We start from the raw sequence: 19837 nt of genomic DNA on the forward strand, positions 1-19837 counted from the left end.
AAATGTTGTTTTGGGGTTTACTTCCCCTTTGTTTTTTTTGCACTACTGAGGTTTGGCCAAGTCAAAGCAAACATGCTCAAAGTAATTACTACTTACTACCGTTGCTCAGTGTTTGGTACTTCAAGCAAGTTGTATATATAAGAGGGTATGCCTAGCCTGGTGATATTTGTGTTGCCCAGAAATGCTGGACTGAGACAACTGTAAGCGCTTTCAACCAAAATAAAACCTATGAAAAACAATACCTGGTAAGTTATCAATATTTTTTGTGTGCGTGTGTGAATTGAGGGGCCTACACTATTAAGAGCTGAAGGTTTGGTAATGGTCTGACACAAACCACTGTTCAGAGTTTGCAAAGCCTCTGCTGTGAGCACCACTCTAAGCACTGCTATGATTATCAGCTAGACATAAATAAAACACACAGTTTTGCAACATTTCATCTTTAATAATCATTACCAAACGTGTATAATGAATTTTATAGTATACACAGTATTGCAGGAAGAATTAAAAGAAAACTGCTGTTTAATTTAGGTGGTGAATTTCTTCACTGCACTGTTTATAAAGATCCATACTGCACCCTCAAGAAAATTATTTCCATTTTAAATTTCCATCTGCCACTCATTTCTATAGACTGAGGATAACTTGCACCTCTAGCTCAGGCTTTGTAGACTGGATCAATCTTAAGATCATTTGGGGTGCTCCTTAGTACTTTTTTGTCCTTTTTGGGTTCCTCCTGCCCCATACTGGTGCACTGCTGCAATACCAGGTGATTTCTCTCTGTTAAAATAAACATAAAAAAATACATTTCAATACGATGCAATCAGCAATATAAAATACATGCTTTTCTCTAAGACAAGTAGAATATGACACCAGTGTATCAAACATATTTACTAACAGTGAAATGGCCAGCAGTCTGGCAGTTGATTTTTAGAACCCAAGGTGACATGAAGAGTTACTAATACTGGCAAAAAGTATTTTCATTTTGTTAAATATTTTTTTTTAAGTAAAACTGTTGCAAAACCAAATTGCTATTGATATCCTTATTCTGCCAACATCAGGGGAAGAAGGTAAAGCTGCATGCATGGAATGTACTGTATATGCATGTGTATATGCATTCTCTTTTGCTGGCTTCACTGGCCTTGTGTAAGCAATATTACAGGTATCAGACCCCTTATCTGGAAACCCATTATCCAGAATTATCCAATTTTAACCAAATAATTCACATTTTTAAAAATGGTTTCTTTTTTCTTTGTAATAAAACAGTACCTTGTACTTGATCCCAACTAAGATATAATTAATCCAAACAATCCTATTGGATTTAATTACTGTTTACATTATATTTATAGTAGACTTAAGGTAGGAGATCCGAATTATGGAAAGACCCCTTATCTGGAATACCCCACGCCCTGAACATTCTGAATAACGGTTCCCATACCTGTAATATTATAGTATATGTTGATAAATGCTAATTCATGGTGGTATGGTTAGTATAGACACACCTAAAAAGTAGTTCCTGTAAGTAATTCGACCTGTTTCTTTAATTTGGCATGGAGAGTGCGGATATTTTTAGATACTGTATAGGAGCACTAAGCCTGCTTTGTTTTGCCATTAAAACTCTAGTATGGGCAGAGATACTATGGGGCCGGTTCACTAAAAGTTGTTAATGCTTAACACATAGGGCTTCATTCGTGAAATCATGAGTTTGTATCCCGAATGGGAAAAATTGGGATTGGATACGATAATTTCTGAAGTTTGCAAATATCACGAAAATGCTTACGAAAAAATCGTATTAGTCACGATAATATTGCATTGGTGATCCAAAATTTTTGGATTTTTGGATTGTAAACAGCGGGAAAACCTTTTCGACTTTGATCCTTCTGTTTACGATTTTGGAAGCCTCCCATAGGAATCAATGGCACTCTGCAGTTCCAACCTGGTCCAAGGAAAGTCACAATAACGAAGCTTGAATGAATCCCAAACTTTCGTACTTGGAGCGACAATACGATTTTGTCTGTTTGTTAATTAAGTACCGATTCATCAAAGTAATTTTGCATGTGTTACTACTCATATCACATGCGCAATGATCTCAATTTTCACAAAGCGTTATGTCCATCGCATTGCGGTAATTATCTAATAGAAATAATACTAATGCATAATTCACAGACATATTTGATGCGTTAATAGCATGACATTCTCGGCACTTATCTTAACTTAAGAAACTTAAAGGACATGTACACACCACATACAAAAATTTAATCAGTGAACAGCCTCTTTGAAATCTTTCAATACCTGCCACACTGGTTGTCCAGAGGTTAATAAAAAGGCTGCAGCATCCCCTTAATCACTTAAATTTCCTTCTCCTCTTGAAACCCACTCTGCCCCCTCCCTCAGGAATTTGATTTGATTTCTGGCTTTCTGGCCCTCCAGTCTAGCAGCCAGTGAAGAGATGGCATTGCTGGTTCCCATAGAAACTCTGCTCTAGCTGTCTGCATCATTTTTTTTTTCCTAACCTCCTCTCCTGAGCTCAGCTCAAACAAAGCAGAACTTTTATCAAAGACAATTCTGCCTGTGTGAGCCTGTATTCTTGATGAAATGTATGGTGAATAAATGCCTGTGTGTGTGTGTTGTTTGCAGATTTAAATGTATCTATTATTATGTGAGTGTCGTAAAATACCCTGCCAGTGATGGCAGATTCTAATGATACCTTTAAGAGTGGCTGGATTATCTCTTGGACAAGCATCATATCCAAGTCTTTAAGGATCTTAAGATCCACAGTTTATTTAATTTAGTGTACTGGTTATGTAGGTATATATTTTTATATGTGTGTGTGTGTGTGTGTATTAATAGGACTGTATAGATATTAAATATGTATACACTGGGGATCTTTTGAAGGGGTTTTGACTTTTTAATCTAATTTAACTATGTAATTGCGGCTGCAAGGTGGCAATGTGAGTCATTGTGATTTGACCTTAATTGTATGCAGTTGTACTGAAGATCTTCATTGTTGAGATGTAATTTATGGTGCTAGGCATCAAAATTACTTTGGCATCCAGTTCTTTAACCACAGGCCACTGTAGGAACCTTGGAGCTACTGACACCTTAGAGGACTTTACAAGGCAAATAAACCTATTTATTAGGGTTTAGGTGAGATCTTGAATACTGAATCCAGTTGGAATCTAACTAAAAAGTTGGTATTTTTTTGCATTGATTATATGATTATTATTTGTTTTGAATCATATAGTTAAAGGAATATGAAGCAAAAAATAAAAATGATGAAAATTAATACCATCTACTACATACAACATTTTTTAGAGTAAACTTCCCCTTTATATATAATGAGAATACTTTACCAAGCTGCTAATAATTAGCTACTTCAGGTTTTCATTCCTGCTGCTTTTATTTATAGTAGTTCTTTTCTTGCGAAAGTATAATCATCTCCCCATGTTTTGAACAAAGTGAAATCGTAAAGCCATAACATGTATTTATGCCAGAGCTGTGTATTTACTAATATGCTGTTGGTGGTAATATAGCAAAGTCTGCATGCTGGGGAGCTAGCCTGGCACTGCAGTTGTGCTTAGGGAAACATAATGCATTGTTTGCTGCTAACCGTATATTCTGATTCCTAACTACTCGACAGGGTAATTGTAACAAGATGGGATTTTTGTAAGCCCTCTGCGGGAGGCTGTCCAAGCTGTACAGTTTAGAAGGATTCCTTTAATGGACGCTTTTAGCTAAGCCTAGGCATTGTGTATGACAGAAAGACACTTTTATGACAGCTTCATTTATGGTGTTTTGCAGATATTGTGCAGATTAGAGTGATATAGGTATGCGTGTGTCTTTGTGTGTGTATACTAGCCCACTTTCTCTATTCATATCTGTCTTTCTCTCTGACGATAGATAGATAGATAGATAGATAGATAGATAGATACAACAACTTAATTGATGAAATATATTATTTGCAGTAACATTACATATATTGCATGGTCCATATGGATGCAAAGGCTTAAACTATTTTGATTATTTCCATTGCATAAAATGTCAAGCATACCTCTCTGATAATAAAACACATAGTATGGGAAAGGTCTGATGATAACTCTTCCAGTGTATATTTGCAGGCACTGAATGGGTTAAAAGCAGCATTGCAACACTCTGTTATTACAGAGCACCATCATTTTCATTGGTCATGTATATTACAGGCTACAATTACATTTTCAAATAACGATGAACCAAACAGGACGATAGGAGGCTTACATGATGCAACACTTTTCTCCAACAGCACAGGCACTCTGAGTTGGTTGATAGAATGCCCCTAGCTGTGCAGCGTACTGTAGGTGCAGTCAAAATTGAAAGGAACAGTAAATATAAAATATACAGACTCGTGCAACTGTGTGGCTCTCAAAGCTGCAGTACATGTGTTCATGTGTAAAAAACAATGTTACTGGTTGGTGTCTTTATGATTATTCTTTATTTAAGTAGAACCAACATTCATAACTATTTGCAGAGATTACATGTATTCTCCTGTTATTCAGTAAATGATTCAGAGACTGTAGGTACTTTATACAGAAAGTTTAGATGCATTCTGCTTCTGTGAAAATGGAGCTGTCATGAAAAATTTGCACTGGACATGTACGAGTCACAAGGAGTGATTGTGGGCACAAGTCATATATTCAGTTTTCTATGTAATACCTGTTAAATGTAAGCTATAAGTATAAAGTTCTATTGCTTTGAGCCTTGCTTGTCACTAGGGCCAGAATGCACTTTGTACTTTACCATCGGTGTTAGAGACTTTAGATACTTCATGACGAAAAAGACATAGTACTTTTTCACTCATTCATTAAAAGGAGCCAATATGCAAAGCGAAAAAAAAACAAGGTGCAGCTGCATAGGTGGTGCATTGGTGGCCCATGGGTGGCTAAGTGTATACCTCTTACTTACGCATCATTCTTGAGGGACAAGAAGGAGTGACTGTGGGCACAAGTATATACACAACCCTGTAATGTCTGTGAAAAGTAGGATTCAAACCTTGCAGTGGCTGTGCTAACAATGATGCAACTCTTACGAGGGCCAGAACTTTGCACTTTTCCATCAATAGGTGCAAGTTCTAAGTAAGTTGTGCCCTGTGGGACACAATTTTGAAACCCTTAGAGCACCAGCATTTGAGCCTACCTGATGGTAAATAAGTCTCTTACATGGGTGGTGCATGGTGGCTTTTGGTGTGTTCCACCGCAAGGAAAGACATGAGTCAGTAAAGCCCATTCATCACTATGTTGCAGGTTGGATGCAACATGTAATGTATCACCTGTGTTTATTGGCTTAGTATTTTGCTGTGGGTGCAGGCCACATAAGGATATATTCATTCCCATTCATTGGAACACATTAAAGAGCCACTGCACAGGAGCTCAATAGAAAACGCCCTTGTGTAACAGCCCTTATAAGTGGTATTAATTTATCTTTAGCTTTAGATTATAGAACAGATTACATTAAACAGCAAGTACCATATATACTCGAGTATAAGCCGATCCAAATATAAGCCGAGGTGCCTAATTTTACCTAAGAAAACTGTAAAAACGTATTGACTTGAGTATAAGCCTAGGGTGGGAAATGCAGCAGCTACTGCTAAGTTTCAATAATCAAATAATTAATAAAGGACACGCAATGTGACTCCATGTGAACTCTTCATAAATATATAATGTTGGCAGCTGCAGATTAGGGAAAGATTAGGGAAAGGTGGATGGAGCCTAAAATAATTTTACTCACTCCCATCTGGAAGGCTGTGCCCGATGCCTTGAACTTCTGATAAGCAGCTACTGTGAGCAAAGCACTGAATCTGCCAACAATGAGAGCAGTGTTCTCAACTGCTGCTTGTCAGAATTTCTAGGTAAAGATTTTTTAGAGTTCCACCCAGGCCTCAAAATCACTAACATGGCTACAGACAAAGTTGTCTGTCAGATCACTACAATGCGAAAGTACTGTCCTTTAAGCAAATTGTCCAATCAAAGCTTATCCTATCACCTACATCTAGAGGATATCCTGGGCTGTTGGCACCCATCAACAGGATCCCAACTTACTAGTTAACATACATAACAAAAATACTGTCTCTGCGTTTGATACCATTGCACTAATGTGGTCCTCACTTGGAGCGTCTCTCATAAACAGGAAAATATTGTGGTGGGGCAATTCAATTTATTCTTATTAATCTCCAAACATCCTTATTTTCCAAAGGGCAAACTGTACTGGAGCGAGTAGGTTCCACAATTTTCCTCCATTTGTTAACCCTTTACTGTGTGACAATTCACTAACCTTCACCAAACATAATATGGGAATGGAGGGAGTAGGCCAATGATTTGACCACCCCCTTCCTTTTTACTGATGCCTTCATCCCTAATGGGCATAGGAACAGAAGACTAAGTTATATATTTATAGTTAAGTAACAAATCAGGAACATATTACCTGTCAATAGCCTGCAGATCATTGGCTGGATTCCATGTGGGAACAAAGACCCACGGTAAATGGAATGCAAAGACAGACTGTAAACGTCAGGTCAGTACAACTGCCAGCAGAGGAACACAGACACACGTTTGGGGGGGAGGAGGATTCGGTTGGAGAGCGGTTGGGGAATATAGGCTGCGCTGGCATTCGACGCGCACGCCGCACCCCCCTTTCCTCCCTGCTTGTACTTAGGCGGTTGCGTATGCGCACAGTTGTCAGGTCTGTACAGACGCACGTTTGGGGGGGGGGGAGGATTCAGTTAGAGAGCGGTTAGGGAATATAGGCTGCGCTCGCACGCCGCACCCCCATCGTCGCGTATGCGCGTGTGCACACACGCGATCGGCCGAGTACACGCGGGGGGGGGTTGCGGCATGCGCGCCGAATGCCAGCGCAGCCTACATTCACTCGAGTCTATAAGTATATTTTTCGTGCTGAAAAACTCGGCTTATACTCGAGTATATACGGTAAGTATTATATCTATTAGTGCTTTACAGTGCCATATACCTTGTGCTGTAAACTAAATAAACTAAATAATAGCCCATCTTTGGAAGCAGAGAAGTTCACATAGCACATCCTGAACAAAGTAACACCAAAGGCCAAGAGGAATATTGCAATGTATTGTATATCAGCTACATGTGCCTGTTGGCAGAAATGTGCTTTAGTTTAATGGAAAAATGTAAAACATTTTGTGCCTATTCTTGTTTCTCTAAAATATTTAGCATTTACTGGATTCTGTGTGTCAGAATAACATTATGATCAAGGCAAGATCACTAACCATTTGTCTAACGCAATCCCTTTGGCAAACCTTTCTTCAAGAAACACAGTGGGGGGTGCTACCAAAATGCTGGTAGCCATCTGACTTATTTCATTCTCTTTTATAGGACTATTTTAGGGCTTAGAAATAGTCAGAAAATATCAAATAATTTTATTTAAAGATTAATTAATTATTACATGTGCTAAAGGACAAGGATGAGGTTGTGATTAATATTTGAAGCAGGGAAGTCCAGAGACCAATGTGAAGTCATACACTGTACATAGGCTGAAAATGAATGAATGTCATATTCAAGAGATTAATGGAAATCTGTTTAACAGAAACCCATTATCCAGAAAGGTCTGAAATACAAAGTTCATTTTAAGCATATAATTCATATTAAAAATATCCTTTTACCTTGCAATAAAAAAACAGGACATTGTAATTAATAGTAACTAAACCATCATATATCGATATCAGTGGCACAGCTGTCCGATTGTGTTTTAGTAGATTATAAGTATGGGTTATTTAAACCATAGAAACATGTCCTTATCCAGAAAACACACAGTCCCATGCATTCTGGATAATAGATCCATATACCTGTATTCTGTATGCACTTTTGTTACTTACTGTAGGGGCAGATTTATGATGAATCTTAAAAGGAACCCTGAAAGGCTTGCACAATCATAAATCCATCTATGTAGTAATATTCAGATTTCAAAAGAAAATGCGAATAAAGTATAATGTATATTATGTTCTTCGCTATTAGCAAGCTTATTCATGGAGAGAGCTAGCACATTAATTGTATTCTTGTGTGCACTAAAGATCAGTAAAAAACACAAGCACAATAAACATAGTCACCCACTTAAAGGCGTTGCGCCTGTGTTTAGTTTTAACATTGCAGTCTCTGTGCATACATTTGTTAAACAGAAATGTTTTTTCCATACCTATCACTCATACGCTGCATGGCCCCTGCAGTTCTAAGTGAAAGGGGTTTAAATAAGCATTAATAGGCAAAGAACAACAAGGTGTAGAGTCCCTCTGGCTTAATTACATAGCTTCCGAGAAGCAGTATATTCTAATTAAGCATCATGTCTAGAGCTGCTAACAATGCATGCACTTCAAGCAAAATCCGACTCCTAACCTTTCTGTTTTTTTAGCAGAAGCAGCCAGACACTGATTCAGTCCCATAGGCTGGGGCAAAATGCTTGAAGGTAGCAGTTTTATTTGATTCCAATGTTTAATGGGTAAAGCGTATTACATTGCAGGACCAGTAAGCAAAAGACAGCAATATAATACAGGTATGGGATCTATTATCTAGGTACCTGTTATCAAGAGTGTCTTCAAATACAGCATTGCCACTTCCCATAGAGTTCTAATTAAACAAACAATTCTTCATCTTTGACTAATTTTCATTTCCTCTATAATACTGAAAGATTTTGAACCTAATAATAGATAAGCTAACATACAGTAAATCCTATTTTAATGTTTTTTACTAGCCTTAATGAATAGTGTTTTAAATTACAGAAAGACTCTTCGTTTGTAAAACAAGGTCCATGCATTCTAGAAACTATAGTCCCTATAGTTTTCTAAGATTCAGCAGGGGTAGTCTCAGTTTTTGTAATTGCCATTTTTACCCTGGGTTGAATGGATGCTGTTAAGGGCCAATTAACCTGCATACTCTGCCCAATGTGCTTTTATGTTTATTGTATTATGTCCTTTTCTATGCCAGTGAATGGCTGGGGCTGTAGTACTACAGAGAAACAGCAGGTGCTTTGGAGAGATGTACAGTGTGTGTGGAGAGAGGACGTCTTATCTTTTGGATGATATCTTCTTATGCACGCTCTTAGCATCAAAAACACATGCCTTTCTCACTCTGGATAAATACAGTCTCTGTTAATCCCTGCAATTTTTTGTGGACTGCTTTGTAAAAACATGAAATGAAGCACCTTGAATGTGAAAACTGAAAAAGAAAAATCAATGGCAAATCTGAACAGGAATTTACTCTGTGACTGGAATTTAAAAGAAACAATGCAGATATAACTGAAGCTGCTCTTCTTTACAAAGGGACAAATTAAATATAACACTAAAGGCAGTCACATGGGGCGGGGGGGGTGCTCACAAAATGTTACACTGACATTTTAGCCATGAAAAACCTTAATATAGTCCCTTGTATTATAGGGCCACTAGCTACTATACACCCTAGCACACATCTACATAAAGTAGCTAATTGCCTTGTGAGAATAAATAGATAGATAGCACCCACCACTATTGTGCTCTGAATGACATGCAAGTTGGGGGAAGTGACATCTACTGCTCATTATGAATACAGCACTAATAAACGCTGGCACCTCTGTATTCATGCTGATTGTTGCAGGTCTTTGTGCTTCTGTTTTTTGCACTTTGCAAAAGTGTAGTAGGTAAATGAGCCCTTAAATATTTTTAGGTAAAGGAATACTGGTCAGTAGATAGGCATACAGTAGGTAGCTCTTTGTATAATACAGTAGGTACCTCTTTCTGTAGTCAGTGATCATAAATCTACTGCTAGGTGTCACCCTTCCCTTGTTCTACTGTTACTAACACTGACAAAACAGTGTAGACTATGGGGCCCATTTATCAAAATACGATTGCCTCCGAATAAGGTATGAAGTTTTCATACCTTGCATATTTTCGCCAATTTTCTTGCTAATTTTGCGACTTTTTTGTACTGTGCGTCAAAAATTATGTGACAAAATCGTATTGTAACGCCAAGTACGAAAGTTTCGGATCCATTCAAGTTTCGGTATTGTGACTTTCCTTTGGCCAGGTTGGAGCTGCAGAGTGCCATTGAGCCCTATGGGAGGCTTCCAAAATCATGCACAGAAGGATCAGAGTCAGAAAGGTTTTCACGCCGTTTACGATTGCTCGGATACTAACATTTTGTGACTTTTGGATTGCCAATACAATAATATCATGACTAATACGATTTTTTCATAAGCATTTTTGTGATATTTGCGATCATCAGAAATTATCGTATCTAATCCGAATTTTACCCAGTCAGGATTCAAACTTGTACTTTGATGAATCAGCCCCAATGTGTATCTAAATGTTTTAAAGCCATGTAAAATTTTCATTCATTCATTCCTTTCCCCAGATTTTACACACGGCTACAAAAAAAAAAAAAAATCAGTACAGAGCTTTATCATTTTTTTAGATTTTTCCATGGCATACCACGCTGTAAAAGTGACAATGGAAAATTTAAAGCTGCTTTTAACACATCTTTATAAATATTCACCTTAGTATTCCTGGGATTCATTTCCATATGTCACATAAATTAGTATATAACTCAATTATACCTGCAGAAACTGTAATATATATTTTTAAATCTACATATAGAGAGAATAAATATACAGAACTGCTGTTGTCTAAATACTACTAGGGAAACAGAAATGCCATAATTAAAATATGAAACCATATAAGCTTCAGTAATGTAAATATAGATGTTTTGTAAAAAAAAAATATATATATATATGTATATATATCTTTTTTTATAGAAACACACATATATGTAACATTTTAGTATCTTGCTGGAGAAGTGACAGTCTCTACATCATAAACATTCATTTATATGCAATGACAGAGAACGCCTGACCTTGCTGTAATTGCTTTCCTGCAAATGCAAGCAGAACAACCCTAATGCTAAGCAAAAACCTCTGGGTAATTAGTCAGTTAGGATCATACTGTGTACTCTGCATGTTATTATATATAAAAGGTTTTTTTTTTTACTTAGAGTTCATGCATATTTTCAGAATAGCTTTGAATAGTTTTTGAATATTATATGTATGTGTATGTCTAGATAGATAGAAAGATAGAGAGACAGATACACAAACACAAGCTTGTTAGTGGTACAGAGAAAATAAAGAGCACTTTGGTCACTTTTATACTCTCCTAATTATAAATGTTCTGTATTGTGGAGCCAGTGTCTCACATATACATCAGAAATCAGGTGCTGAGCTCCAACAAAGACTTTCATGTAGCTGGAAGCTGATCAGAACCTACTCTAGCTGTGTTTTCAAGCCTGTTGGGGCATGCCACAATGCTAAAGTGCCCTGTAAATAAGTATAAAGTGAAATAAATGCCAGCCACACAAATGTTTCAGGACATTGACAAAATAGCTGTAAGAGTACAGGTATGAGATCTGTTATCCAGAAAGTACTGAATTACAGGAGGGCCATCTCCTATAGACTCCATTAAAAGCAATTAATTCAACTTTTTAAAAGTTATTTTCTCTGTAATAGTAAAATAGTACCTTGTACTTGATCCCAACAAAGAAATAATTAATCCTTATTTGAGGCAGAACAATCCTATTAAAGTTTATTTAATGTTTAAAATAATTTTTTAGGGTATGGAGATCAAAATTACAGAAAGATATCCGGGAAACCTCTGGTCCTGACCATTCTATATAATAGGTCACATGCCTGTACAAGCAAAGGCCTGAGAAAGTATAGAGTTATAGATGTTACTATACAAGTGTTAAGCTGTTAAGGCCTTTATTAAGTGAGACATTCACAAAATGTTTTATGAGTGCAGGTTTGGTTGGTACAGTACTCTTGTTACAAGAAAATATAATTAAAATCATTTTAAATGGTTTAAACCAATTAAAACCATTTTATTAAAAAAATTCAGGGTGTACCTTTGCAGTTGATTAATGCATGTTCATTTACCTGGCTTTGTATGATATATCAGAAGGGTTATTGTTTTTTCTGCAGTCACTGGCTTCTAAAAGCAGAAAGTTATTTACCATGGAAAACCACCTTGAAAACTGCCAATAGTTACTATAAAAAAAAAAAAAGCCAGCTATCCTCCATCCAAGATTATAATTCCCGTTTGCTAAATTGTTTCAGGAATGAAAACCAGCAATGCCGAGAATAAAAAGGAGCAAAAACTGCTTGAAACAACAACAACATTTACAAGATTCGTGACTTTTGAACAAATAGTAAATGAATGCTTCTATGTAGCAATAATAATAAAGGCAGGCTTACCGTGTCATTGGAGCTGCAAGTCCTGCTGTCATTGAGCTGTTTGACTGGTAGTAATCCATGAATGTCTTTGCTACATTCCTTCCAAATTTCTTATCTATTATTTTTTAAGTTAAGGATGGGTGATGTTGGATGCAGTATTCCTTCCTGATCCTAAGCAAAATGACTGTCTGTTGTCAATTACATTTCATAAACAAATTATATTTCCTTTTTTTTTACATGAATAAGGCACCCATAAAATCTAGAATCCTGACTTCCAGTACTTCCAGTGTTTTATGGATAAAAGATAACCTTGCCTATGCACGTTACCGGCACCAATATGGATATTATTAGCATAATTACATTTACAAGATTAATTATTTTTAACAATTAGTAAATGAATGATTCCCTCCATCCTCTTGTCTCTTGCTCTTGCAACTGTACTTTTTATTTATTTGTATTCTTTATTGTACTCTGTGTTTATCTATTATTGTAATATCCCCCTACTTGTTTATTCATTTATTGTTCTGCTCTACAGCGCTGCAGTCATTAGTAGTGCTATATAAATATACATACACACATACAATATGAAACATACTCATGGGTGTCTAATAAACAAACAAGAAAGCAAGTGCTCCGAAATTTGATGAATAACTTATAAGGGGCCATTTACTAAGCGCAGGGCATTATGCAAAGTGGAAAAAATGGAAACAAATTGTTATGTTTGGTACAAAAAACGGAAAGGCCCAGATTCAGTTTAATGAGAAACATATACCTCCTTATTAATTTCAGGTTTTCCCATATACTACAATGTCTTATTCACATGCTAATTCATATTATAACTGTTTTTTTTATTCATGTTTTATGGCTCCTGTCATTGACAGGTAACAATTAGGGGCAGATTTATCAGTGTGAAATTAGAGCTCACTACAGAAATTCACCCACTCTCTATTCCTATAGGATTTTTAGAAGTGTGTTTATGAAATAGTTGACTAAATTTTTCACCCATTGATAAATGCGCTTGCAAAGATCCTAAAGAAAAATAATTCACGATTTTTCTGTTGTGCGTAGTGATGCGCAAAATTATTCGCCAGGCATGAATTCGCAGGGAATTTCAGCGATTTGCCATTGGTGAAAGATTCAACTCGCGACAAAAAATTGTCGTTCACAGCAAAAAAAATTGTCGACAATTCATGAATTTTTTTTTGACACATTTTTTTTTTGACATGTGACATTTTTGCCATTTCGCAAAGAATTTGTCAGACAAAAAAAAATATAGAACAATAGGAGGTAGATGTATAGACACTCATATAGTCTTTGTCCTTTTAATCCATGGGTTGATTGTTTAGATATTTTGGAGGATTGCCCAGTGCATGGCCATCCTTTTTTCTTTTACCAAAGACAGCAGTCAGTCAATTTTGTTATGGAAGATTCTTATTTATTGTATTTTGCTGACCTATACAGAAACCAGCCAGGCAGAATCTTTTAAATAACTGTAAGGTGAGCTCTCCATTAGATATTGCATCAGCAATCTGTACTATACACCAATAATATTGATTAACTTTTAATTACCTTTGTGAAGGTCTCTCACTAATGTTTAGAATTGCATTTAACACTTCAGAAGCTGCAATGAGGACATGCACTAGCAGACATTATAGGCAATAAAAGCATAGCGTACAGCATTACTAAACAGCGGAGGCACAATATAAGGCAAAGCTAAGCATGCAGTAAGGTAATTAAACATAATAGGATGGTAACAAGTTTAACACTGCCACAGAGCTAAGAATATAATTAAGGCATAGGTTACGATATAAAAAAAAAAATCACAAGCAGTGGTTACCACTGAGAAAAGGAACAATAGTTTACAGTTTAAAAATATTTTCAGTGTTATTTAATGATCAAGATAGTGTGGAAAAGAGTTGTTACCCCATAGACTCACAGTGCTCACTTTTGCTGCAAGTAAGAGGTCCCTGGTAAAACTCTGATAAGCCTTTTAAGATTGCTGCCATCTGCATTTTCTGCTGAAATCTTCCCCATGTACAGTGACAGACAGATCTCATTCCTGCCACTACACACGGCGACCAGAATCATCGCTCTTTTTCAATGCCATTAGGGCAATGGCACTAAAGAAGATCTTTTACCTGCAGGGGGAATCTGTGCTACATGTGGGCAACAAATCTAATGAAAATAGCTTTTTTCCACCAGAACACTGCATGGAAAACGTTTTACATTTTAGTGAAGGGATACTATTATCATACACTTTTGTTTGTTTTCATATTTTCCCTAGTTTATTTGTGTTAAAAAATCATTAAGATGCAAGGTTGGGATAAACTAGAACCTAAACTAACTACTTACTAGAATGAGATAGATTCATATAACTATAAGTATAAAGACAAATAGTAAAGTAAATTCCATTTTCTTATGCAATGGTAGAATTAAATCTACGTTAGTTTATGTTAACTTGGAATGGGAAGGTGTTTTTTCACCATGTTCTGTCTTGTGCAGTGGAGTCAATGGGTATTTTTTTTTAGTTTTTTTTTTTCTCTCGCCAATTGCATTGCAGTCAATCAGAATTTTTTTCCCCCTATATAGTAACATAGTAAGTTGGGTTGAAAAAAGACATACGTCCATCAAGTTCAACCATAATGCCTATATATAACCTGCCTAACTACTAGTTGATCCAGAGGAAGGCAAAAAAAAACCCCATCTGAAGCCTCTCTAATTTGCCACAGAGGGGAAAAAAATTCCTTCCTGACTCCAAGATACATTAAAGTCTATAGCCATTTTTCCTTTAGTCTTTTTTTTCCCAAGAGAAAAAAATTTGATTTTTATTCTGACAATATAAAACATGTCAAAATGTTCTCCATTCGTGAATATGTGAATCTGTATCAGGCAAAAACATTCGCCCATTAGTGCATACTTGGCCAGAAACACCTGCAGTCTTGTGGGGTTCCCAATAAAGTCTATAGGAACTTCAGCAAGCAATTGGGGGGGGGGGATTTCCACTGCTGAAAAAAAAACAAGAGAATACGCCATGTGGCATTAATCAAAACCTTATGCCGCCACCAAGACTTGGAGATAAAAATTCAGCCAACATTTGAATGTTTAACAATTTAGCAATTTTAATCCCTACAGTAAAGTTCAGGACATTCCCCAGTTATGGGATCCGTTATCTGGAAACCCATTATCCAGAAAATTCCAAATTATGGAAAGGCCATCTGCCATAGACTCCATTATAAGCAAATAATTCTAATTTTTAAAAATGATTTCCTTTTTCTCTGTACTAAGAAAGCAGTACCTTGTACTTGATCAAAACTAAGTTACAACTAATCTTTATTAGATGCAAAACAACCCTATTCAGTTTTTTTTAATGTTTAAATTATTTTTTATTAGACCTAAAGTATAAAGATCCAAATTACGGAGGAACCCCTTATCTGGAAAACCCTAGGTCCTAAGCATTCTGAATGGCAAGTCTGTTACTATAGTATTTATGAACTAAGTGGTGCTACTTTCATAAATACTGGAAGGCACAGCTACTTGTCAACACCACAATGATATAATGAATGTTAAGCCTGACACTAACATAAGGACCACATTTATTTTTCAATTAGAATACAGACTGATTTAGTATGCATTTTTAAAAAAAAAATTTGGTAGCTGAAGTAAGTTTTGCACAGAAATGCTGCTTGCTTGCAGTACATCATTTCTTTCTTCTTTTCAGAAGGTTTCTTGCAGTGTAGGGAATGATAAGCACTCTTGCTGTACAGCTCCAGTCTCTAAGTAATAGTTCCGCTTCACTGGGTCTGGCTTTTTTTTTCTTTGCCCGAGCTCAGTACAAAATTCAGTGATTTAAAGCTCAGAGATCACATGGGATAAAGCAAATTCCAAATTATTTATTTCTCTGAGCTGGAAGCAAGTCCAGAGATTATTTACTGCAAATGGCTGTGTGTGTAAAAGTACAGAGGAAAATGGGTGGGGGGAGATTGATTGGGAATTTTCAATTAAAACTCACAGTCTTTTAAAAGAGATTTAAGGTTTCAGCAGGGAAATAATAACGCTCGGCAGATATGGAAGAGGAAGCAAGGTTATGGATATAGGACAGGCACTTACAATATTAAAATACTTGAGGGGCAAGTTATTCCAGAATAAAATTTGGCCTTATTCATTTAGGAAACATTTAATTTTGTGCATGATTTTTTTAAACAAGGCATCTTCTACTAATAACATCTATATAAAATAGTACTCAGAGCATATATCTGATAGGTGGTGTAAGGAGTGAATTCAGTTCACAAATAATAACAGCAATTTAAAGAAATAAGTATTGAAGACAAATAGGGTAATGCAATAACAGGTGGCCAAGCATTGTAGCCCACATAAATCCTGTTTTCTTTCAAACAGGTCGCCTGTAAATGCCAGCTGCTGACTTGTTGCTATAGGTGACTAGCTCTGGACTAGGAGGTGGAGCTCTAGGCCCAAAATTGGACAATTTGAGCACCATACATAATGCTCCTGTGATTACTTGCTCTGCTATTTTCAATATACTGGTTCTATATATTTTGGCATGAGTTTCAAGGTGCAGCATGCTTGGCGAACTCCAACATTTTATCAAGATACTTTTTTTTAGATACAATTTACAGGAGCCACAAAGAGGATTAACCTCTCCTGCACCTCCCACAATGGATACAGCACCTGAAAGTGAAACAGAACTGACCACGTGGAGGAGTGGCAGAAGTTCTGTAGCAGAAAGGCACTTCTAGGCGAGGTACAAAAATGTCAGGCAAAAATGTTGTCAGATGGGCCAACGGTCGGGGCGGGCAGCAGGAATCATAAACCGTTAACAGGCACAAGGTTAGCGGGAGAACAACAAATAGCAACAATCCATAAATCAGGCCAGTAGGTTCAGTATGCAGAAAAGGCTCAGAGTCAGGCTGGTAGGCTATGATCACTTCGCAAGGAAGCAAAGGCCTTGGCGTGTTATTAAATGCATTGCGCATGCACATTGTAATAGAGCAGGCACGCTGTGAATGCCAAACGAGGGCCAAACTGGACTTGTGCCTAACGCCGAATACGCACCTTACAGATTAAAAAAAAAAATCAAATAAACTAATTTCCATGAATATCTGACATTTACAGAAGAGTCTGAACTGAAAAGGTCAGAGAAAACCTCTTTGAATTGTTGCACCAAAACCTCTACTTTTTAAAATTGTTGCAAAAGAAACCAGTGTCAAAAATCCAAAAACCTCTAAAGTTTGGTAGCAAAAAAGAATCCTCAACTGAAGGGAATCTTCCACTGAATTCTACATGATCTTGGCATGTTTTAGCTGGCGAATGTTTGGATTTTTAGCTGTTTTGTTGCATAGCAAATGGTGTTAAAGTCGCAACTTTTTTCTGCGACTTTTAGCACTAAAAAATCTAAATCGAAAAAAATCAAAGCGTTAGTAAATGGCCCCCTTAAATTCCTTGGTTCCTAATGCCAGAAGTCTAAAGGGTGGCCTCAGGTTCCTTGATCATTTCTATGGGAAACACACCCCCCACTGGGAAACACATCCCCCACTATCTGTCTATCATGTCCTCTAATGTACTTGTAAATTATAAACATGTCCCCCTCGCAAGTGCCCTTTCACAAGGACACAACCGCAGCCTTTGTAGTCATTTCTCATAGTTAAATTGTTCCATTCCTTTTAGTTGCACATCTCTGCACTCTCTCCAGCCAATAAATATCTTCTTAAGGACTTCAGCTCAAAATTGCACTGCATACTCAAGGTGAGGCCTTACCAGAGACTTATACAATAAAGAGGCACAATTATGTTTTCATCCCTTAAGCTAATGCCTTTTTTTTGCAAGACAGCACTATTCGCTTTAATAGACACTGACACTGCTTAGATTTGCAGAGTTTGTTATCCACAAAAATCCCCAAAAAATCCCCAAATCATTCTCAATTAAGGAGCATCCCAACACTCTGCCATTTATCGAACAACTAGTAGTTTCCACCTGAGTGCAAAACCTTGCATTTATCAATAACAAACTTAATTTACCAGAGTGCTGCCCAGTTTACCAATTTAGTCAAATATCTGTAGAAAGTGGCAGCATCCTGCATGGAACTTATAGCTTTGCAAAATTTAGTATCATCGGTACTCAATGCCCACCTCCAGGTCATTAATAAACAAGTTAAAAAGCAAAGGGACAAGGACAGACCCCTGCAGTGCCACATAAACTTTAAATTTTACCGCATCACATGATTTTACTAAACCTCTTATTTATAGTCTTAGAACTGGAATACAACCTGTGCTTTGCTGTGGTGTCTTTCAGTTCTTAGTTTGCTTTGTGATGTTTTCATTTATGGGTTCAAGGTAACAGTGAACAGATCCTGCTTCCCAGAACTAATAATAAGTATATCCTTCTTGAAATAAATAGCCAAGTCACATAGATGGTCTGTGGCATTAAACTTACCATTTTAAAGTAGAGCACTATCCCCCCCTCATAAATACAGTTCCCATAAATATTTGGTTGTTAAAGGAGAAGGAAAGGCTAGTAAAGAGTTAATCTCAAAATGCAGGCATACCTTCAGTTGTCTCAATAGTGCCCTTAAGTCTCCCCATATTTCACCTGTTCAGAAGATCAGAAGTTCAGAAGAACAGGAAAAAAAAACGCTGAGCAGTGTAGAGAAGATTCCCATAATGCATCGCTCGTCCCCAGACTCGAGGACTTAGAACTGTAGGTGGCGCATGCGCAGAAACAGGAGGCTCCCCCTAGCGTCGGCAGCGGCAGCATGAGACACAGGCAAAGGGACACAAGCGGCGGTGCTGGTAGGGGGAAGAGGCAACGGGGACACAAGTGGCGGTGCTGGTAGGGGGGAGAGGCAACGGGGACGCAAGTGGCGGTGCTGGTAGGGGGAAGAGGCAACAGGGACGCAAGCGGCGGTGCTGGTAGGGGGGAAAGGCAAGGGGACACGAGCGGTGCCGGTAGGGGGGAGAGGCAAGGGGGACACGAGCGGTGCCGGTAGGGGGGAGAGGCAAGGGGGACACGAGCGGTGCCGGTAGGGGGGAGAGGCAAGGGGGACACGAGCGGTGCCGGTAGGGGGGAGAGGCAAGGGGGACACGAGCGGTGCCGGTAGGGGGGAGAGGCAAGGGGGACACGATCGGCAGAGCTGGTAGGGGCGAGAGGCAAGGGGGACAAGAGCGGCGGTGCTGGTAGGGGGGAGAGGCAAGGGGGATGCAGCTCCAGACAGTTGCTGAGGAGAGAGAGGCACAGTGAACGTAGAAGCCGGCGGCGGCCATGTTAAAGATGGCGGCGCCGTTCACTGAAACAAGTATGTAGAATGTAGCAGTGTATCTCTGTAAATCTTTCATTAGGCAAGCTAGAAATATAGAGTTTTTACTCAGCAATAGTAGTACTATTTAATAGTGTGGTTAATAGATTTTGACTTTCCTTCTTCTTTAAAGTGCACTAATTATTTAGAAATTAATCACAAGAGATATATGGAAATTGTAGTTTGGTTACAAGAGAATTCTTGTGCAGAGGTTTACTGTTTGATCACTGCTATGAATTAGGGACAGGTACTGTATGAAATATATATTGCTACATTCAATGTCTTTATTTTCTA

General features: G+C 37.6%; 1 protein-coding gene across 1 annotated transcript in view; it reads right to left on the minus strand.

Annotated features, from left to right (window-relative positions):
* Window positions 1-421: 421 nt before the first annotated feature.
* Window positions 422-19837, minus strand: part of agbl4 (ATP/GTP binding protein-like 4) — an 809806-nt gene continuing 790390 nt past the window's right edge. Inside the window, exons 12-13 of the mRNA XM_031900949.1 lie at window positions 12259-12352; window positions 422-774 (exon numbers count right to left, since the gene is read on the minus strand). Coding sequence (XP_031756809.1) covers window positions 684-774; window positions 12259-12352 — 185 coding nt within the window. The 3' untranslated portion in view covers window positions 422-683. The remainder of the gene's footprint in view (window positions 775-12258; window positions 12353-19837) is intronic.

Source organism: Xenopus tropicalis, chromosome 4, assembly GCF_000004195.4.
Source record: "Xenopus tropicalis strain Nigerian chromosome 4, UCB_Xtro_10.0, whole genome shotgun sequence".
NCBI lineage: Eukaryota > Metazoa > Chordata > Amphibia > Anura > Pipidae > Xenopus > Xenopus tropicalis.